The 23,260-nt window shown below is 40.2% G+C and overlaps 1 protein-coding gene across 1 annotated transcript in view; it reads left to right on the top strand.

Moving 5' to 3' along the window:
* Positions 1–21,257, top strand: part of LVRN (laeverin) — a 74,372-nt gene extending 53,115 nt beyond the window's left edge. Inside the window, 6 exon segments of the mRNA XM_037509486.2 lie at positions 883–977; positions 3,472–3,579; positions 4,324–4,491; positions 4,984–5,121; positions 14,052–14,127; positions 18,783–21,257. Of these exon segments, the coding sequence (XP_037365383.1) occupies positions 883–977; positions 3,472–3,579; positions 4,324–4,491; positions 4,984–5,121; positions 14,052–14,127; positions 18,783–18,926 (729 nt within the window). The 3' untranslated portion in view covers positions 18,927–21,257.
* The last annotated feature ends 2,003 nt before the right edge of the window (positions 21,258–23,260 follow it).

Below are 23,260 nucleotides of genomic sequence, written 5' to 3'. Positions count from 1 at the left end.
GAGATCCCAACTTTCTTTTATCTAGTGTCTGAAGTACTGAAGGGAACCTACTCGGATGTGGGGGTGGTAAGCAATAGAAGAAGGCACTTAAATGTTTGTGGGACTGAGGTTACTAATTGTGGGACCGAAGTTATTGGTTCTGAATAAAGAACTAAAAATGAGCATGTGTTTTTAAAGTATTTTGAAGAATAGCATCTAATTTATTCTTAGGGATATTTTGGTAAGTGTGTATCTTTTATAATCTTAATATTTACCAACTTTTAGCTCAACAACAACAAAAAAACTATTTCAGACTGAGGACTTAAATTTGCCCAAGGTGTAAATTCTTGTAATCTTGGAAGTATATATATTAATCATGAAATTTTTTCCTTATCTATCTCTCTGTCTCCTCTTCAATTCTATTTATTGAGGTAAAGATGGTTTACATCATTGTATTTGTCTTAGGAGTTATAGGTTTAAACCTCTACAAATGTATGTTTTCATACCGTGTCCACCACCAAAGCCTCAATAATCATGGAAGTTTTAAGGTAGAGAGCTTAATAGTTTCATCTTTTCATATTTTTTCCTGTATCTTGAAGACAACTGAAAATGTTTGGGGTGATACTGAATAATAATAATAGTTAATGTTTATTGAGTTCTTACTATGTGCCAAGCAGTGTGTTTGTATGCGTAGTATTATTTATTAATTGTTTACGTACGAGGAAAACAATCGTAGAGAGGTTAAAAAATAACCCAGTTACTCATTTTGTAACATTTTATTTCTTCATCACTGAAGAAATATCCATCACTTCTCTATTATTGTCTTTTTAGAGAAGAAGAAATGTAGAGCAAATTCATTGTTGTGAACCAGAACTAATGGTATATTTTTGTTACCATTTTTAGAAGTATCTATTAAAGAAACTTATCCCAATATGGAATACTTATTCATCTATAATTCGTGAAAATGTGGCAGCCCTGCAAGATGACTATTTAGCTCTGTAAGTATTCTTTTGAGCAGTTGAATAAAATGGTTCATATTCATATGTTGGTTTCCATTGGTAAACTAAGAACTTAAGACCTATTTAAGAGAGATTTTGTATGCCAGTGAGAACATTAGCTTTAGGATTGGTGAGCTACATATACCCTACTAGGGAAATAATAACCTGAGATCTTTTTAATTTACCTGCAAAGCACATACATGTACTCTGTATTTTCAGATTTCTGGCTAGTGATTGAAATTGAGTGTCTTACTATTTATGACGGGTAATGCTAAATAAAGTCATCTTATACCAATGAATTAAAGAGCATGGGAGAGCCAAATGGGAAAAAAGTTTCCTCTGTGTATTATTAGTAACAGAAATCCTACTGTGATGTAAATATGATTAGGTAGGTTGACAGTGAAGTATATCAGTCACTGGTGTGTGAGCAGAGAAAATATGACAAATGGTTTTCACAGCATTGGTTTGGTGAGACATGATGATCTAGGAAGAGGGTAAAAGGCAATATAGGGTGGTGGTGCCACTGGCATCCCTATGACCCCGGGTTTGGGCGTGTAGTTTGGGTGCCTGGATTTAGAGAGAGAATTTGTAACAAAAAACAGTACAGGGTTTATATTTACAGCTTCAGTCAACATCAAGCTGAAATCAATTAGACCAAGTAAGAAGTGCAAAATGTGATTATTCTCTCTCAAGAGTCTCCTGAGGGGAGAGATTTTAGTGCCAGGTTGTGTGACTGGAGGACATAGAATTGGATGGACAACTAGACGAAGGTGTTAAGTGGATAAGGAAGTTGTGTGAATGAATGGAAGGCAAAAGTGTACTCAACCTCATCTAGCTTAACAGCCACAACTCAGCTCTATCATGCTGAGGAGACCTGATTTTTTTTTAAAGACTCAGAATGGCTAATTTAGTTATTTGCATAGAAGAACTGGGGTGTAGGCCAGAGGTGCAGGGGGTGAGAGGGTTCATCAGAGACAGAGTGGGGAACAGAACAGGCAGATGGACTGAAATACACTGCTGAGGGGAGCAGCAGGTGAGACAGGAGAGGTCTGCTGCGCCATATGGGTCAGCTTCCAGGCCAGGGATCAAACTCAGCTCATAGTGTTGATAGCGCTGAGACTTAACCCCTACCTAGGCCACCAGAGAGGCCTGAGACCTGCTTTTTGTAGCACTCCTAGCCTAGTTCTTCTTCACCATGGAGAGTTAGTCTTTGCTTCCAGAGAACACCCCCTTGCTGAAACCAACTTGGCAATAGGTAGGAAAAAGGAGTGAGTACAGTGAATGCCCAGAACTATCTCTCATGGGGCCTCCACCCCTGGACAATCCACTTCTGCTTATTAGAAGATCACCTCTGGTTGGGTTTAAACTGGAGGGTGGAGCAATGGAAATTTGGTTCTTATATTTTCTGGAAATCTTATGCCAGTTTGCATTCCTTTACTTCTGACTGCAAACTCTAAGTGCACGCATCTGCCTCTCAAGGGGCCATTCATCTGGGTTTATTATTGTTCTTTGTTGTATTTCTTTGAATATATTTTGTTTTGAACCATAATGTGTACCTCTGCTCAGCTAGAAAAACAAAACAAAAGTACCAATTTTTTTCGTGGACATGATTATGTTAGCCAGGAGGAATAGAGGAAGAAACAGAAGCTGAAGCAAAGCTCCAGGGGAGAAATAAACCATTCCCTCTTGTTTTCATGTCCAGGGAAAGAACTTTTCAAAGTGTATTAGATCAGATACTCAAAAGTCATTTTTTAAAATCCATAAAGCAATTATTGTAAAAGGGAAGAAAAATAAATTGATAACAGATGCAGAATGTGTACACTCCCCTATGTGTTTTAGAAAGATGAAAGTTGGCAGTAATTTATTTCTAACTTTCAAAAAAATACCAGTCTTAGGAGCTTATTTGGTGCCTGAGAATCTCTCAGCAAATATTTCTCTGCATCTTCAATACGTTTGTCATCCACAAAAGCCAATTTTTAAACAAACCTAATGTTATTGAATGGATGTTTTAAATATGCACACTTTTATGAAATACGTATTCTTTTCTTAATTAAATTTTTTTATTTAAATAACATAGTAGCATTGCACTATAACATCATATACATTTCAGATATAGGTCATTAAAAATCAACAGAAATATGGGCCTCCGTGGTGGCGCAAAAGGTTAAGTACAGCACTTGTGAAGCTATCCACAACCTCTGCTGCAGCGGGAGTTGGATCTCCAGCCGGCCAGGGAGCTAGGGAGCTACGCACATGGTGCAGCAGACCTCTTCTGTCTCTCCTGCTGCTGCCCTCAGCAGTGCATTTCAGTAGATCTCCACTCTGTCTCTGGTGAATCCTCTCACCCCCCCTACCTCTGGCCTGTACCCCAGTTTGTGTATGCATAAATAAATAAATCTTTTAAAAAATCAATAGAAATACATATTCTTGAAAGCAAAAATAATTAAATGCAGTAATACAAAACAAAATATTTTTCTTTGACTTTCCCTTCAAGAATATCACTGGAGAAACTTTTTGGAACTGCCTGTTGGTTGGGACTTGAAGACTGTCTTCAACTTTCAAGAGACCTCTTCAGAAAATGGGTGAACCATCCAGAGAATGAGTAAGAATGATGTTGTAACTGCCTTTATTTTTGCCCAATTTCAGCACTGACAAGTTTTTTTGTTTTTTTTTTAACCTTACTTGACATGCTCACTCTGGGAGTAACTGATTTGTTTTCTCTTGGTTAACCTGTATCTCCTACTGTTTCTTTCAAATATCTTTCTTTATACAACTGTCTAATTGTAGGTCTTTGCAGAATGAGAGGACAGAGTTTATACAGTGAATTGTCTCATAAGACCTTTCATTGCCCCTGATTCCCTAATAAGCCCTTATGCTTATTTTGAATCTTATTTAGGTTGTTCCTAACGATCACTATTGTTCTATTCATTACTACTTCAAAGCACCTTTCTCTATGAGATTGCATTCCCACCGAGAGCTGAGACTAAGACCCTATAAATTTGCTTTATTATATTCACCTTTAATATATCAGCTCCGATGGACTCTTAGGAAATGTGGTAATAAGATATGAGACCAAACTTAATTATCAACATACACTGTTTGTACTATTCTAATTTACTTCTCTGTTAAAACTCCTTAGTTGTTAAAAAGAGTTAATGATCTGTTCTCATGACATTAATGCTAATGGCAGTTTCCACATTTCCTTTCCTGGATTCTTACTTTTTGAACTTTATATCTGAGATCTCAAAGGTTTTCTTCCAGATTTAGACTTTGAAGTATATGGCAACCTAGGTGAACATATAACTCAAACACTATGAGAAATATTATTGTATGTTATACCTTACAGAATACCTTATCCGATTAAAAATGTGATTTTATGTTACGGCATTGCCTTGGGAAATGATAAAGAATGGGACTTTTTGTTAAATGTCTACAATAATAAGACAAAGGAAGAAGAGAGGCTTCAACTTGCTTATGCCATGAGCTGCAGTAAAGATCCGTGGATACTTAACAGGTGATTATTGACAACTTTACCTCTAAAGCTCCTGGTACAGAAAACCATTAAACCAAAGGGAGAAAAAGAGAAATGGCTAATAGAAAAGTATACTTGCACATCACGAACTTAGAGCCCTAGGGGATTTTATTTTATTTAAAGATTTATTTATGCATATAAGAACCGGGGTGTAAGCCAGAGGTGCAGGGGACAAGAGGATTCACCAGAGTGGGGAGCAGAACAAGCAGATCTACTGAAATACACTGCTGAGGGGAGCAGCAGGCAAGGCAGGAGAGGTCTGCTGTGCCATGTGGGTTGCTCACTGGCCATCCAGGGGTCGGGGATTGAACTCGGGTTGTTGCTGCAGTGGCTGGTGATAGCTTGATAGCGCTGTCTTTAACCCTCGTGCTGCCAGGGAGACCCCCCTAGGGGATTTTAATTTCACTTATTTAAATTAACTCTTTATATTGGGCACTTTTTACATATTTATTTTCTGCAAATGCACTTTTGCAGATACATGGAATATGCCATCACCGCATCCCCACTGACTTTTAATGAAACAAATATAATTGAAGCTGTGGCAACATCTGAAGTTGGTCGGTACATCGCAAAAGATTTTTTAGTCAACAACTGGCAGGCTGTGAGTGAAAGGTAAGAGGAAATGTGAGGTTTGGTGTTCAAAGCTTGGCTTTAGTCAGGATAGGTCACAAAAGTTCTTTGCATTAATAAAAAAAGTGATTAATTTTCTGCACTTAGTCTCCCCGAAAAATGGCTGTACTGTGAAAGAAAAGGTCATTCATCCTCAATTTTGGCTTTCTGCATGAAAATAGATTTGCATAGAATAGTTATCAACCTCATTTTCCCCATTGTGCCCACCAAGAAAGAATCTAATCTTCTAAGACACAGATTAGAGCAAGTTCATGTTATTTGGCATGAATATACATCATTCATTTGTTTATTTTATGAAACCATTGTTATAGCAGCCTGGATATTGTTCTTGACTTTCATTTGTCAAATTGACTTTATGTAATTGGTTTCCATTTTCTTAAGCTTTTTAATTTCTCACCTTTTAAAGTTAAATCTTGCTTCCTAGACCCTCTGTTGGGTAAAATACGCGTCAACATGCAAAAACCAGGCAGTATGCCATTGGTTACTGCTTTTTCTAGAACATTACTTAACCATGTAATCTGAAAAGCCTAGAATAATATGTTCTACAAGTATTCACATACTGTTACAGTTGACAGATACAAAGTAGCCAACCGTTCAGTTTCTTTCCATCTGTAAAGTTGGAACTTACTTTTGTAAACTAAGTTTATTCCTTGGAAACAGAAAATACATGTTTAGAATAATTTAGAAATATAGAAGCATTTTGAAATTACAAGATTTCTAAATTCAAATTAGAAAAATTCTAAATCTAGAAGAATTTAGAATGTGAAAGTGACTCTTATAGAACAAAATAATGGAATGTTTCTCTTTTGTAAACATTTATTGAACACTTTATGAGACCAAAAATCTGCTTCCAAATCAAAAGTTTTATTTTATTTTTTAATTTTTTTTAAATATTTATTTATTTATACAAGAACTGGGGTACAGGCCAGGTGCTTAGAGGGTGAGAGGATTCACCAGAGACAGAGCGGGGAACAGAACAGGCAGATCAACTGAAATACACTGCTGAGGGGAGCAGCAGGCAAGACAGGAGAAATCTGCTGCACCGTGTGTATATCCACGGATGGCGGGGATGGAACCAGCACTGCAGAGGCTGCTGACAACTTCACAGCGCTGCGTTCAACCACCTGCACCACCAGGGAGGCCCAAGTCAGAAATTTTAAATGTGTAGATAAAAGCTTATTTGTTCAGCATCATTTTTAGGCTCTTCAGTGGAAGACTCAGCACTTACTCACATATTGAAAAAAATCATCCTTATCTCCTGATTTAAATTATGTACCATTCCAGGGTCATTGCTTCAGAGGGTCTTGTGAGTTCCTTAAATTTTCAGAGATCCCTAAATGGTGTCTGCCATTTTTGCTTTAGTTTTTAAAGATAACACCTTCCCTCACAGATTCTACTTCCTGCTAGAATTTGGGAGTTGGATTATAAATGAGAATTATTTACACAGGTCCCCTTGTTCCAGAGTTTCCAGCCTTATAGTGTTGCCTGTTAGTTTCTGCTCTCTCTACCTGGATGTGCCTGAGTTTGCCTGGGCTGTGAACCTCTGCTGCTGTGGTCATTTTACCCAAAGATAGTCACTTCAGCTACAGTCCTTGACCATCTTCTCCCACACCTTCCTGCTGAGCTGTCTAGTAGCAACTTTGGAATTAAAATGTGGAGAGAACAGCAATTTTAAGAAATATGCCATGATTTGCCTCAAGGCACCAAAGCTGTCACATTCTTCCTTCCTTCTGGTACACACAGGTGCGCAGTTACTTTCCAGGATAGTCTGTGGTAGTCCTCGCATTTGGTGTGCCCTTGTAAAGGTTAAGTGTTGTTCATACTGCTGTGGCCCAAAGTGGCACAGTGCCTGTCAGCCCTGCGCCATGTCCTCACTCAGACAGGGGCGCCTAAGCACAGTGCACATCTCTCAGGTGTAGCAGGGCTTCAGGATCAACAGGAGTGGCCAGTGAATCTAAAGCCTCCCAAATCTACTATTCCTTTAACAGCAGAACCTACTAGAAAGGGCAAGAAGTCAGAACCTTTCACTAGATCTCCAGGTGAACTTGATACAGTTTCACAGTTGACAATGCATTTAATAAGTATGTAAGGCTGCATTGCTCAATATGATAGCTACTAGCTAACATGGGTGTTTAAATTTAAATTAAGGGCCTCCCCAGTGGCGCAGCGGTTGAGCGCTGAGTTGCAAAGCTGCCCGCAGCCTCTGCAGCGCTGGTTCGATCCCCGGCTGCTCCCAGGCCACCGGAGGAGGGTCCCACATGGCGCGCAGACCTCTCCTGCCGCCCGCTGCTCGCCTCAGCAGTGTACTTCGGTCCTTCTGCCTGCTCTGCTCCCCGCTCTGGCTCTGGTGAATTCTCTCACCCTCCCGCGCTTCTGACTGTACCCAGGGCATGTATAAACAAAAACAAACAAACAAGCAAACAAATAAATAAAACATGCCTCTATTAAAAAAAAATAATAAAAAAAATAAATAAATAAAAATAAATTTAAATTAATTCAATAAAAATTAAAATTCAGTTCTGAAGTCATCTAACCCTGTTTTAAGTGTGCAGCTACTGTGTCAGACAGCTCAGGTATAGCACGTTTCCATGACTGCAGAGTTCAACACGAAAACACTGCTCTAAAGGGTTAATGGCCCCTCAATTTTTTATTTCCTCTCTTGCACCATCCACAGGGCGTGTGCCAATTAAATCCTCAAATGGCTTCAAGAAACCCCTGGGAAAGGTTGTTCTTAAATTGAAATGATCTTAAGTGTGTTTTAATTTTTATTCCTCAGAACATTCTGTCTGCATTTAGAGAATAGGAACATATTGGCAACACTTTCTAGAAATTCATTGTCTAGCAGTTTATGTACAAGATTGCACAACTTTAATAAATAAGAGCATAGAAGCAGCAGGTTTTTGAAAAAAACATTATCCCCAAGAAATTCCTAGGATTTTAAATGCATGAACTTTTAGCCATGGCTTGAATATTTTTATCTTTTATCAACAAAATGTCATACTCCTGAAGTTGATGCCAATCTTATTACCTCCAAGGAATTTCTAGAATCAAAATGCATGATCTTTTAACCAAGACTTAGGTCTTTTTATCCTTTATCAACAAAATATCATGCTCATAAAATAGATGCCTTTCTACTTGTGGTAAATTCATCCCCTTTCACTCCTCTGCCACATTCTGCCACAAAAAAATCTTTCAAACTCAAACAAATTTGTTTTCTACATATATTGCATTTATAATACATAAATATTTACATTATTTTAAGGTTTGATTTATATTAGCCATTCTTGCTGGATTTTGCTAACAACGTTGTTTGACTAGACATTAAGATTATTTATGGGGCCTCCCTGGTGGTGCAGTGGTTGAGTGCTGGGCTGTGAAGCTGCCTGCAGCCTCTGCAGTGCTGGCTTGATCCCCGACTGCCAGCGAGGGTCCCACATGGTGCGCAGACCTCTGCTGACACGACCGCTGCTCCCCTCAGCAGTGTACTTCGTCAGTCTGCCTGTTCTGCTCTCTGCTCTGGCTCTGGTGAATTCTCTCACCCTCCTGTGCTTCTGACTGTACCCAGTGCTTGTATAAATAAATAAATAAATCTTTAAAAAAAAGATTATTTATGAATTGTTAGAAGGAAATAAAAGTACGAATTAATAATAAAAATATTATGTACATTAAGAGGCGCAGGAATGTTTAATTCTTTGTATATTAGCATATGTAATCATATATTGAAGTTATATTTAATATGAATATTTTACTAGTCTTCATATAATGATGAAATGTAGAAATATAAGTAAACAAATGCTTATTAAATTTAATATTAATTATGTGAAAGAATTTCCTCTGCATTTACTTAAATATAACTGCTCATTGGCAAGCTAGCACTATAATAGTGTTCCTGCAGTGTATTCCACTCAGCATAATTCACGAAGACGTGGGTAAGCCTTCTTTTGACAAGGGAGACAATAGCCCCATGCATTTTGTCTGCTTCAACCTCTGCCTTTGCAAATTCACAGTATATGTTAGCATAGTAAAGGCTCCAAGAAGCCCTGCAGAAGAAAATCTAGAGTTTTCCATATACTTTGCCAGCATCTTATTGCTGTAATCCTGCCATGTACTTTATATGCTAATATAAACATAAACATTTGTCATTAGATCTCTTGTACTGGGGAGAAAGATGAGAAATGAAATTCTTCAGCGTTTTCCTCTGGAACTAAAAACTTGAAGAGCATCTATTTATTACTTGCCTATTTAGTTAGCATTTAGGACTCATATTCCCAGTCTACAAAGTAAGAGACATTGTATATGGTGGGCTCTAAGATTCTTTCTAGTAACTGAAAGTTCTGGGTCTTTTATACCAAGGTACAGAAAGTTCAAGCTATTAGTGGTGATAGAAAGTAATCAGGTGTGGTATCTGGTAAATGCTGTAGAGATGGGGAGGCTTTGGGGTTTCAAAGGGAAGAACAGGACTGGAGTGGGATTTGAACAGGCCAGGTTTTTGTACATAGAATGACTGAGAAGGAGGCTGGTCAGAGCACAGGGCCCTGGACAGGAGCAGATGGAGCTGGCAGTGTCAGAGTGGAGAACACTGCCAATACCAGTTGAGCACTCTCCTTTCTAGTCTCAAACTATATTTTGGAATATTTAATTGGCTTGACCCTGCATCTTCCAGGACACTGTGGGGTGATGAGTTCACTGTTGGACCAACACTGTTGATCTTTTAAGTACCAGTTTGGGAATGTCCACTGACCATAAAGCATCTTCCAGGTCACAGAAAAAACAGTATGTACTGGCATGTGGAAAAGCCTGCAAAAGACTTTGTGGACAGAGATGAAAGCAGGGATTTTTAAGACACTCACTTTTATGTCCTAGAAACAATATCTCTGTCCTTATCTTCTTTGTCAAGTTGCCTTTGACTTTCTTTAAACAATGTGGGCTTCACCATCTGCAGAAAAATTCTAGTTAGAATAGAATATAGAACATAAGGTGTCATCAGTTTCAAAACCCAACTGGTCTAAAACGAATATTAGCCCTCTTCTTCACCAAACACTGGATCTCTTCAGCAAATACTGGCATATGGTCTAAAGTCCTTGCCTTGAAATTTTCACTGCTACTCTTGTATTTCATGATGGGGAGTACAGAGTTGAAAGGGTTAAATTGGAGCACAGGGGAGCTGAGACCCTATTGCAGTGGCATCTCTTCCCAAGGACTTGAGACTCCTTTCCACCCTTTTCCCAGGTAGAACTGATGCCTTGGGGCCTGTGCTTGCCTCAGGAAACCTGGCATGGGGATGTAAGGAGGGAGGGAAATGGAGAAAAGAGAGAGGCAGGAGGCAAGCAGTGGAGAGTACCCGATCACTGTGTCCAGAGTAGTGTTGTATGTTACCCTTCTTTTTTCAGTTGAGGAATATTCCATTCAGTATTTGTCTTTCTCCTTCTGACTTATTTTACTTAGTATAATCACCTCCAGTTACATCCCTGTTGTTGCGAACGGCAAGAGTTCGTATTTTTTTTAAATAGCTGAGTATTACTTCATTATGTGGAATGGAACACTCACATCTACCTACTCTATTCATCTGTCCTGGGACACTTAGGTTGTTTTCATACTTTGGCTACTGTGAATAGTGCTACAATGAACATAGGAGTGCATATATCCCTTCATATTAGTGTTTTCGCGTTCTTTGAGTAGATACCTAGAAGTGGAATTATTGGATCATATGGTAAATCTATTTTAATATTTTGAGAAACCTCCATAGGGACTGGACCAGTCTATATCCCACTTGAGGTTTCCTGTTTTCCCACATTCTCCTAAACACTGGCTGTTTCTGGTCATTTTGATATGAGCTGTTCTCACAGGAGTGACACAGTAGTTTTCATTTGCATTTCCCTGATGATAAATGATAATGAACATGTTTTCATTGTTCCTCTTGTACTTCTGTATATGTTCTCTGAAGAAGTGCCTGTATAGTTCTTCTGCACATTTTTTGATTGGGTTATTTGTTTTTATTTTGTGTGAGGTTTTTTTTTTTTTCCTGTTACACCTTTTCTTATACTTTTTTCTTTCTTTTACTTTATTTTTTTAATAATAAATTTTATTTTTATATTCCCCATACAATTTCAACCCCCCCATTTTGACCCCAATCCCTCCCCTCCCGCCACCCACCCCCCCAAAAGTGTCTCTGCTTCATAGATTTTTGTTGATTTTGATTTTCACTTTCTTATTGTTATTCATTTTCCTGGTCCCTTATTTAAGTTTTCTAGATTCCTGCTATGAGTGAGACCATCTGGTATTTTTCTTTTTCTTTCTGGCTTATTTCACTGAGCATGATCCCTTCCAGCGCCACCCATGTTACTGCAAATTGCATGTGTCTATCATTTTTGAATGCTGAGTAATATTCCATGATATATATGTACTACATCTTCTTGATCCAGTCATCTATTCTTGGGCATTTGGGCTGTTTCCAAAGCTTAGCTATTGTAAATAGTGCTGCCATAAACATAGGGGTGCAGGTGTTCTTTGGAATTGATGTTTCTGTGGCCTTTGGGTAAATACCTAGGAGTGGAATTGCTGGATCATATGGAAGCTCTATGTTTAGTAGGTCCAGAAATCTCCACACAGCTCTCCATAGTGGTTGGACCAGTTTGCACTCCCACCAACAGTGCAGAAGAGTTCCTTTTTCTCCACACCCTCGCCAACATTTGCTGTTGCTAGTTTTTTTAATATGTGCCATTCTCACTGGTGTGAGATGGTATCTCATGGTAGTTTTGATTTGCATTTCCCTGATGACAAGTGATGTTGAACATTTTTTCATATGCCTGTTGGCCATTTGCATTTCCTCTTCAGAGAAGTTTCTTTTTAGCTCTTCTGCCCATTTTTTGACTGGATTATTTTCTTTGTTGTTGTTGAGTCTCATCAGCTCTTTGCAGATTTTTGTGATCAGTCCTTTATCATTAGTGTTGTGTGCAAAAATGTTCTCCCAGTTGGTGGGGTTTCTCTTTGTTTTTTTTATTGTCTCTTTTGCTGTGCAGAAGCTCTTTAATTTGATGTAGTCCCAGCTGTTTATCTTTGCCTTCACTATCACTGCTTTGGGTGATGTGTCTGTAAAGATGTCTTTGATGTGCATATCCCGTAGTGTTTCACCTATATTTCCTTCATGTATTTTATGTTTTTTTTTTTAAGATTTATTTATGCATACAAGAGCTGGGGTGTAGGGCAGAGGTGCTGGGGGGTGAGACAGAGTGGGGAGCAGAACAGTCAGATCTATGAAATACACTGCTGAGGGGAGCAGCGGGCGAGTTAGGAGAGGTCTGCTGTGCCAAGTGGGTCAGCTCCCTGGTCGGGGATGGAACTCATGCTGTAGTGGCTGCAGATAGTTTCACAGTGCTGAGACTTAACCCCTTGTGCCACCGGGGAGGCCCCTTGTATGAGTTCTTTATAGATCTTGGATATCTGCCCCTTTTCAGATGTTACCCATTTTTTAAAGGGTAACTGTACTCACACCCACTGGCTCTTATTTTTATGTTAACTAGAATGTATTAAAATATTTCTAATGTACTTATTTTTGTTCAGTAAAATTTTTAAACAATTGCTATCACAACAAGAGTGATAAATCATCTCTAACTCAAGAATATTCCATCTTGAAGCTTGGGAGACAGTGTGTGTGCCAGGTATTTGATAAATGCTTCAACCTACATTATTTCGTTCAATCTCAGAACAATGCTTCTCACTATATGTTACTCCTCATTTTTACAATTTAAAGGTTATCCAAGGTCAAGTCAAGCCTACCCTTCCTCTCCCAGTAACCAGCCTCCCGTATCTGATAGAAAATCACGCAATTAGCCCTCTACATCATTTTCCTGTTTTCTGCTTTTTTAAACTTTGGTTTCTTCGCAATTTTTGCCAGCTTTCTTGAGTCATCTTACGGGCTTTGATTACCTGGCCAATAAAAATGGAGAACTATTTCCTCTTTCCCCTTAGAAATAGGTTTGCTTGCCTGAGTTACATGTAGACTGTCTCTTATTCTCTCCTGTGCTCAAGTACACACAGCTTCCCTTGCAGCTGGGAACTTAAGAACTTCAGTGTCCTCGGCGCTCACCTCCCTGTGGATCACAACAACCCAGACTCACAATTTCTAATTTCAAGTATATATTTTTGAAGTAAATTGATTACAGGTATTAATAATCAAGGCAGTTCAATCATTTCTTGCTCAGTCCACTATATTAACTCTATTTTAATTTTCTTTCTTTTTTAATGCATCCCAAAGTCTTTATCATTTTTCTACTACAGCAACGCTTTAGGCAGGTATGTATCTGCTTTTTCTCCATAGCAATGCTTCATGACTTTATTTTCAACAACTCTGATTGTATATTCAAGGGCACTAAGCTAAAGGGGAAGTTCCGAGTCCTCTGCCTTCAGTGATGACCCACATGTGAGAATTCAGAAAACAGGGGTCCTCTCTCCAAGAAGCATAGGCAAATACAAAATTTTGAAGAAGCTTTAAGGGTATGGCAATTTGAGTTACTGAAATTGATGAACTGCCAGTTGCCTGAAGGGACTAATTTGCATATCTATTGACTCCGGTATAAATGTTCTTAATTGTGACTTCCAGCCTAATCACCTCATTTAAAAAGATAGAAACAGGTATCCTTGTTTTAACTGCTTTCTACAATTGAGTAAAACCTTTAAATGCATTTGTTACACAAATTAGTACTCATAAATGCTTTTTTAGTAATACTAGAATTTTCTAAATAATAGATTTTCTGTTAAAAGATGTGGCTAGACTACTTCATGGCTGGTTTCTCTTAAATTTGCCCAGACAGGTATTAATAGGGGCCATACACTTAGCATTTATCTGCTATTTCAAATGTACCTTTATCTCGTTCAATATTCTCTTCCCTGATCAGCATCTTGTTCTTTTGTAGGTATGGATCACAGTCATTGGTTACCCTGATGTATATAATAGGGAGAAGCATAAGTACAGATTTACAGATCATGGAGGTAAGTACTTTACCTGCTGTGATTTATGATTCGGAAGCCACCTTTTGTGGACATTGGAGTTACTAAGTCAAAAATAACGCACTTCTCTCAATTATTACATTCTGTGCTCCAGGGTTATTCTATTCTGTGCTGTTATTGCTGGGCAGAACAGGTTATTTGATCAGATCTTGTTCCTGAAATAGGCAGCCCTCCTTGGTCACAGAGTGCTGGGTTCCCCTGGCTCACCAAATCACTGCAAGAGACCCGGCCAGGCTTGTCTGCCCTCCACCCAATCTTTCATGTTGCTGTCACCGTTGTCACCAAGTCCCAAAGCCTCAGGAACTCATCATAGATTTTAGGAGAATTTTAAAATCTTTTCATTAATATCCCAAACCACTCCTAACCTGGCCCCTGCCTTGCTCTCTAGCTTTGGTTTTGCCCACATCACCTCCACGTGTCAGAGGAAAAGTGAGTCAGATACTCCCAAATACTTTTCCCCTCACTTTGCTATACCACTTATGTACTTTTGGGGATGATGATGTCTCACATTTTCTAGGTCTCAGAAACACTCTATCTTCCATCTGCCTAATCATCCATTATCACTCTGTTACAAAGAGCTATTCTGGGAATTTTTAACAAAGCGATTTACACCCTGTCCTGTGTGCTCCCAAATTGTCTTATGAATATGTTTAAAGAGCTCTCACCACAATATTCAGAAATCAGTGCGTGGCTAGTCCTGCATGAACTCCCGGAAGACTATGTTTTAATCACGTCTGTGTTCTGGAACCTAACTTGGGACTTGTCATTGCCAGGCCCTGCCCTCCTCTGGCTGAATTTTCTCTTACACAGGAATTCTCCTTGTGGAGCAAGCATAGGTCCAGGCACAGGTGATCTTTAGTATCCTCAGTCACACAGGAAGGAATCCTTTCTCACCCACTTTACAGGTCTAGCCCCCAAGCAAGGACTCTGGTTGGGCCTGCTTGGGTCATATGACCCATCAAGGTGGCCAGGCAGAATGCAATGCTCTGACCCTAACCTGGGAGCCAGGCCAACTTTGGAGCCAGTCCTGCCCAAATTACAGGCCCCAGGATAAGGAAGGGGTCATTGTGGAAAGAAAAGGAAGAGCCAGAAAGTAAATGGATGGGCAAAGGCAAATGACTCCACATGCTCATACAAAGTAAAACAAGACTGATATGAATCCAACCTTTAAACATCCAGCAGGTGGTTAAATTTAGAAAGATTCACTATACCAAATACCAGCAGAGTTGGGGAGTGACTCATTCACTCTCAATCTTCTGGTGGGATGTAGCATGGTACAACCACTCTGGAAAATAGGCAGCTTTTAAAAATGTTAGATAGGGCCTCCCCGGTGGCGCAGCAGTTGAGCGCTGGGTTGCGAAGCTGCCCACAGCCTCTGCAGCGCCGGTTCGATCCCCGGCTGCTCCCCGGCCACCAGAGGAGGGTCCCACATGGCGCGCAGACCTCTCCTGCCGCCCGCTGCTCCCCTCAGCAGTGTACTTTGGTCCTTCTGCCTGCTCTGCTCCCCGCTCTGGCTCTGGTGAATTTTCTCACCCTCCCGCACTTCTGACTGTACCCAGTGCATGTATAAACAAAACAAACAAACAAATAAAAAAAATGCCTCTATTAAAAAGATAAATAAAATAAAAATGTTAGATACATGTGACATAACAGTTCCACTTTTAGGGTTTTACTTGAGAAGTTAAAACCAACATCCCCACAAAACTGATGCCCCCCATACATGAATGTTCATCACAGCCTTATTCCCATGAGCCAACACTAAACTCCATCCAAATGCCTATCAATAGGTGATAAGGAAAATGTAATACAGCCAAACAGTGACATATTACTCTGCAATAAAAAAAGAAATGTTTGTATAGTAAGATGGACAAATCTTAAGATATTCATGCTGAGTGAAGGTAACCAGGCATTTGCTGGAAACACAAATATAGAGTCCCTCAAGGCAGAGATGGACTGAAAAGGCTGGAAAGAAAAACATACTGTAATCTCGATTACAGCTGTGGTGTCACTGTCTCCACAATGGTGGAACCCACCAATATGTGTACTTTCAGTGAACATAGTTAATTGTGCATAAATTATGTCTCGATAAAGTTGATTTTTAAAAAAAAACTTTACCTGAGTGCAGATTAAACACCAGGGTCTGGAATCCTATTTAAAGGAGCAGAAAAGAAAATAACTGCTCCAAAAAATAAACATATGTATGTGATCTATCTATGTAGATCACAGAGAACTGTAATATAATCCTGAGCAAAATAACAAAAGCAGAAGTGGTCACTTCTGGAGCTATATAATGAGAGAGGAAGAACTGAAATTCCCGAAGGAATTGTGGTGTTAGATTTTGGGGCTGCCTGAGGCTGGGCTGCTGGGACCTGACTTATCAGATGGAGCACAGATGAAGGACTTGCCCAGAAATGCTGGCAGGCAAGCAAGACTGAGCTTGGTTGCTGTTTTCCCCAGGGCATCAAGCTCATCTTTGTCGCTATGAACCCAGCTCTGCTCTCAATGAATGAGTGAAGTGTAACGTCAGCAATCCGCCAAGTTCCAAAACGCTAGTCACTGATCGTTTATTTTTAAAAGGCAAACATGGATTCAGTGGTGGTTAATTTACTACAAAATTGGAAAACAAGCAAATTAGCTACTATGGCTATACTTGTCAAAAAGATATTAATGTCTGACAGTCCTACTATAATATATCAGTTCACACAATAATATCAAAAGTCATTATCAAGAGCCCCACCGGTGGCGCAGCGGTTGAGTACTGGGTTGCGAAGCTGCCCGCGGCCTCTGCAGCGCCGGTTTGATCCCCGGCTGCTCCCCGGCCACCAGAGGAGGGTCCCGCATGGCGCACAGACCTCTCCTGCCGCAGGCTGCTCCCCTCAGCAGTGTACTTCGGTCCTTCTGCCTGCTCTGCTCCCCGCTCTGGCTCTGGTGAATTCTCTCACCCTCCCGCACTTCTGACTGTACCCAGTGCATGTATAAATAAATAAATAAATCTTAAAAAAAAAAAAAAAAGAAATTAAGCAGCTGAAAATGTTTTTTAAAAAAAGTCATTATCAAAAGGGAAAATTAAAAAGTCACAAGTCCCTCCTCCCTCCTTATCAGCACAGTTTCCCTATACTCTCTGCATCTCCAGCTCCTCTCTGCTGAAGTCTGTCATCATTCATGCTCTCAAGTTCACATGAAGGCCCCCTGGCACTCCCACAGACCCCAGTTCCACCCCGCCTGCTGCTGGCACATAGACACAGCACCAAGCAGTGGTGTGCGGGGTGTGAATAGGGGGTTCCCATCCTGGCATGTGTGAGCAAGTGGGAGAGAGTAGGAATTTTGTTCCCAGTTCCTCAACCTGCTTTTTCTGTGAACTGCACTTTTCTTTCACATTGCCTTTAGGCTGGACAGCCCTGTGACTACTTAAGTTCAAGTGCATTAGGGTTTAAGAGACCTTTTGTGACCTGGATGGCCATGGTATCGTCTTATAACAACATGTGTTCTGAGTTCTAATCTATGATGCCAAAATGGGCTTGCAGAATATAACTTACAAGTCAGTTGAGATCTGGCTCGTACGTAACATTGAAACACATTTCCATAGCTGAATGCTTGAGCTGACTCAATAAAGGAATTGGCCAGTGGATCAATCCACCATCTAAGTATTCTTTCTTGATTAACTCATGCCATTTGCAGCAACATGGCTGGAACTGGAAGGAGTTATACTAAGCAAAATAAGCCGGAAGGAGAAAGACAAATGTACTTGGTGTCACTTCTAGGTGGAATACTGAGAAACCCAACAGTCAGGCAAAGACATACTTTAAGAGCAACCCTTGAAAACTGATCACAGATTTGTGGCTTTCAAGGGGGGAAGGGTGAGAAGGGACATGGAAAGCACAGTGGACTCAGGTGGAGGTTTATGGGTGCTTCGGTGGTAGAAGAACTGCAGTGACTATAACTGAGGAGGGAAATCGTATATAGTCCAAACACCAGCAAGGATGTCACACTATGGCACTTTACTAATAACCGAAATAAAGAAACAGAAGAAGGAACGAACTTCGTGTATGGCAGGATGGTTGTGCAACTCAGTGGGGGCAGGTAAAACTGTTCAGCAGACCCATATCAGACCAGCTGTACATTTAAGGAGACAATGCAGTTTGGAAATAAATAAACTTTCTTTTTTTTGAAAATTTTTAAAAATATTTTTTGATGCAGTAATACTGGTTTAGAAGGAGAACATTTGTAAAGACACATGTGACATGTCAGTTTTGAGCTTTGGAAGTTAACAAGTCTCTTTTGAGGCCAGAAAATGTCTCACTGTCTCTCTGCCCTCAAATCTTGTGTGATATCCAATATGCACTCAGTAAGTCTTATTGAGCACCTATTACATCCCTCAGAAATAGACCAGTGAATAAAACAAACAAAGCTCCCCGCTTTGTGAAGCTTTTAGCCAATCTGATTCTTAGGGGCAGGTGTGGCCTTCATCACATTCCCTCAGTCACAGTCTCCCCAGGGGACACACAATTTAGGGATACACATTTCCAATCCTTCCAACTGTCATTGCTCATTTGCAAAACCATGTGGCATGAACTCCGTGTTATTTTGTCTAAACAGGAGTTAGGTTGCCCTGACCGACTGTCTCTCTCTCCTTTCAGCTGCAACGTTTTTTCAGTAACATGTTGGAGGAGCACCAGCGGCTTACAGTTCAAGCCAAATTACAGACAATAAAGAAAGAAAATCTGAAAAACAGAAAGCGCAGTGCCAAGATCGCTGCATGGCTGCGGAAACACATAATCTAGCACCAGGTCGGCCTCCTCATGCTCATTAGCATCCTGTTTGCTCACAATTGTATTTCTCAATTGTGCGAGTCTGGGAAACCACACGTTTTATTATCTGTGTTTCACTCCCTCATCCTCCTCAGCATCCTGGCCTCCCCCCCACACTGTCATGTTTGCCAAGGGATTGCTGGGGTTCCACCAACATTGCTGTATTTCTGGGGGAGATTTCCCTTCATGTTGGGCTATTAAACCACAAAATTGACTTTAAATGCCTTGTAAAAACAAATCTACGTTAGAAAGTCTTTTAGTCTATTGTGAAAACCTGTGGAACATTAAACCATCAGCTAAATGAACACATTCTTTTCTGAGGGAAATACAGATTTGCAATACTCTCAGGCCTATTTAGTTCAGTATTTGGAAGAGTGATGAGCAAATAACATGTCAGGACAAGGAAACAGAAACCAGGAAAATAATATTCTCTGGAAGACAGAAAAGTCAGAGAAAAGCAAGCTTTATAAAGTTAGGAACACAGAATTTCATGAGCCACGTTAAATGTTCTAAAGGCAAGAAATGTGTCTCTTCTTCCCCGTCCTCTCTCCATAGCACCTACCACTCCACACCTCGCCCTGCTGGCTGCTGAGTTCTAGGGTGTCACAAAAGGTGCAAGATTGTAGGATCTGTGAAGCACCCTAGGACTACAGGTGTGGAGGCCTGATCGGGAGGAAGTCTCTGTGCTCAAGGCCCATCATTGCATGGTTGGGTCAAGCCCTCTTGCAGCCAAAGTTTATGAGCAAAATTAATGGTGTCAAACGAGAAGAGCAGTTTTGGGGTAATCTTTAGCACAAAGGGAATACATCAAATAAAGGGAACTAGAAGAAGGGCTAGCCAGAGCTTAATCTTTACAGCCGGACACTCAGAGGATTAAATTTGAGATGTCATTTTCCTTGGTATAATTGCATCAACGTGTAATTTGTACAACTTACAGTCACTTACTGTGACTGATTTTCATCAGTCACAATAGATGGAATTAGCTTCATTTTGTTACCCCTGATTAAGTCAGCTCAGCCAAAGCATCATCCCACTCTAGACTTTGTGTGTATAGGATTTAACCCTGCTAACTTTTGATTTTGTTTTTGTAGAATGGGGGTAAAACTACAGATCTCCTGTCTACCTCAGAGTAATATTGTAAAGATGAAGAAATATATCAATTAAAAGTCTTTAAATATGTTACATAAACTCAAGGTAATGTGACCTAAGGGTTTTTCTCCCTGTCTCTTGTCTAAGTTAATGCAGCCCAAATATAGTGCTCATTCTGTATTTCCTGTGATCCTTCTGATTATAGTCTCATCTTTTTTAAAAATATTTATTTGTTTATGCATACAAAAGCTGGAGTACAGGCCAGAGATGCGGGGAGTGAGAGGATCCACCAGAGACAGAGTGGGGAATAGACCAGGCAGACTGACCAAAATACACTGCTGAGGGGAGCAGCGGGAGAGACAGGAGAGGTCTGCTGCGCCATGTGGGTTTCTCCCTGGCCAACTGGGGATTGAGTTCGTGCTGCAGAGGCTGCGGATTGCTTCATAGTGCAGTGCTTAACCCCTTGCGCCACCAGGGAGGCCCTATAGTCTCATCTTTTGATAATTGTGTCACATGCCACAGACAGGGGTCTGATGCCTGTTATTGGATGATGCCAGTGCTGCTAATACAACCAAAGAGCTCTCCAAACCTTTTCTTTTCTTTTTTTTTAAAAAAAGATTTATTTATTTATGCATACAAGAACTGGGGTACAGGCCAGAGGTGTGGGGGGTGAGATGATTCACCAGAGACAGAGTGGGGAACAGAACAGGCAGACTGAAATACACTGCTGAAGGGAGCAGTGGGTGAGACAGGAGAGGTCTGCTGTGCCATGTGGGTAGCTCCCTGGATGGGGGTTGAACTCATGCTGCAGTGGCTATGGATAGCTTCATAGCGCTGTGTCTTAACCTCTTGCGCCACCAGGGAGGCCCCTCCAGACTGTTTCTTGACAATGCAGGACCTGTTACATCTTTATCTGTGTAGTAAATACACAGCATTGTAAGTGCTTATCCAAAATCCAGTGCCCAAGTATTTGGTTAATAGTCCTCTCCTTACATGTGGAAAAGAATTTTGGATAATGTACATTTTTTTCTTCCTTGGAAGAGGCCAACTATTCCAGAGAAGCCTTACATTTTATTATACCCCACCTTATACTGAGTATAAAAAGGATTGTTAATTGACTACTGGGATAGCCTGGAAGTTAGACTGAGGCAGATTTTTCCAAATGGTGCAGGCCTTTCATTGACATATAAACCAGCTTTTCTATTAGCATCCCAACTTTTTATTGTTCATTCTTAAACAAGTTAAGATATACAATGTATTCATAGTTTTTTGTTAATTAGAAATTAATGTTTTTTTCTTACAATGTTATGCTCCAGTCCATTCAGTGACTTTCCATTGTTGATTTCAAATAAAAGAGCAAATGCCTTAGTCTTGAAAACTCAAGCTCCACTGCAACTTAGAGCCCTGGTGCTAACCTATATAGCAGTTTATCTAGATGAATGAGTGAAGAAGCCAAATGAACAAGATTAAATCAAGAGTTCTTGACTTTTTTCCTGTTAGCTTCAATGTTACCCTTTTTTTTTTCCATTCAAACCCTAACAGGATTAGTATGTAAAGCAATGTCTTAAGGGGAACTTACAAGTCCATGTAACACAAAGAATTATGTAGAAAAATCAGCAGCATTTGTATCCATTCATACGTGGCCTGTACCTTGCTCTTCTCTCTAATTCCACATCTGCAGAGGATCCTTTCCAGCCCACATGTGAAGGAGTTATTTGACCTCTTCCTCTTCCCATCTGTTGAGAAGGGTCAAGGCTGTGCTAATAGGTTTCTACAGCCAACAGGAGCTGAGGAGGAGCTGCAGTGACTCCGACCAGGAATGGGGTGTAGGAGCTGAAGCAGAATGAAGAAGGTGTCTACACAGCGGGGTGTGGCAGAGCACATGGGAGGGTGATGATGGACACTGGGATTTCAGAGATGTACCCCAGAGCAGTAAAGCGATGCTATATATGGGGTTTGTGGGACCCCTTCTGTATCCTCAGGCAGTGATCACCCAGTCATTTAGGATGGGCCCTCAACCCTCGTATGTCTTACCTGGGGTCAGTGGAATCTGTTATTCCCATCAGTGTCTCAGAACTAGGACAATCCTTAGTGATGTCAGAGGCCCAGGTCTCATTTAACGATTATCCTAAGAATGTCCCATGGAAGACCTAGTCATCTATTTTTGGGCATTTGGGTTGTTTCCATAGCTTAGCTATTGTATATAGTGCTGCTATAAACATAGGGGTGCAGGTGCCCTTTGGAATTAATGTTTCTGTGTCATTTGGGTAAATACCTAGGAGTGGAATTGCTGGATCATATGGAAGCTCTATGTTTAGTAGGTCCAGAAATCTCCACACAGCTCTCCATAGTGGTTGGACCAGTTTGCACTCCCACCAGCAGTGCAGGAGAGTTCCTTTTTCTCCACATCCTTGCCAACATTTGTTGTTGCTAGTTTTTTTAATATGTGCCATTCTCACTGGTATAAGATGGTATCTCATGGTAGTTTTGATTTGCATTTCCCTGATTAAAAGTGGTATATATATACAATGGAATATTACTCAGCAATCAAAAAAGAAAAATGCATGCAGTTTGCAGCAACATGAATGGAGCTAGAAGGGATCATGCTCAGCGAAATAAGTCAAAAAGAAAAAGAAAGATTCCAGATGGTCTCTCTCATAGCAGGAATTTAGAAAACTTAAATAAGAGACCAGGAAAAAGACTAATCAATGCAAAGTGAAAATCAAAATCAACAAGCAACTATAAACCAGAGACACACTATGGGGGGGGAGAGAGGGGTGGAAGAGAAAGGACTAGAGTCAAAATAAGGGGGGGTACAATTGTATGGGGAATATAACCAAAATGACAATGCATGCATTGTGCAAAGATGAAAAATGATGTAAGAATTATATAAAATAAAACATTAAAAAAAAGAATATGGACAATTGAAAAAAAAGAATATCCCATGGAAGAGAACAGAATGTTCCTCAGAGATATCAGCAGAGAATGCAAGGCCTTCCTAATCGCTAGACCAGAGGGTGGCTCCCAGCAATGAGAGGGAGGCTAGACAGGGGACTGACTTCATCAAGGAGATGTCTCCCTCATCGCTTCCCCACCCCCAGCCTGTCAACACACACTCCCAATTTTAGAGAAAATATGCTTAAACAAGTTCTTAAAACAAGGAACTTGTTTTGTTCTAATTAACAAAAAACTATGAACACATTGCATATCTTAACTTG

The sequence above is a fragment of the Talpa occidentalis genome, unplaced genomic scaffold (assembly GCF_014898055.3).
Source record: "Talpa occidentalis isolate TD23 unplaced genomic scaffold, MPIMG_talOcc4v2.1 talOcc4.13, whole genome shotgun sequence".
Taxonomy (NCBI): domain Eukaryota; kingdom Metazoa; phylum Chordata; class Mammalia; order Eulipotyphla; family Talpidae; genus Talpa; species Talpa occidentalis.
This window is presented reverse-complemented; position numbering and strand designations above follow the sequence as displayed.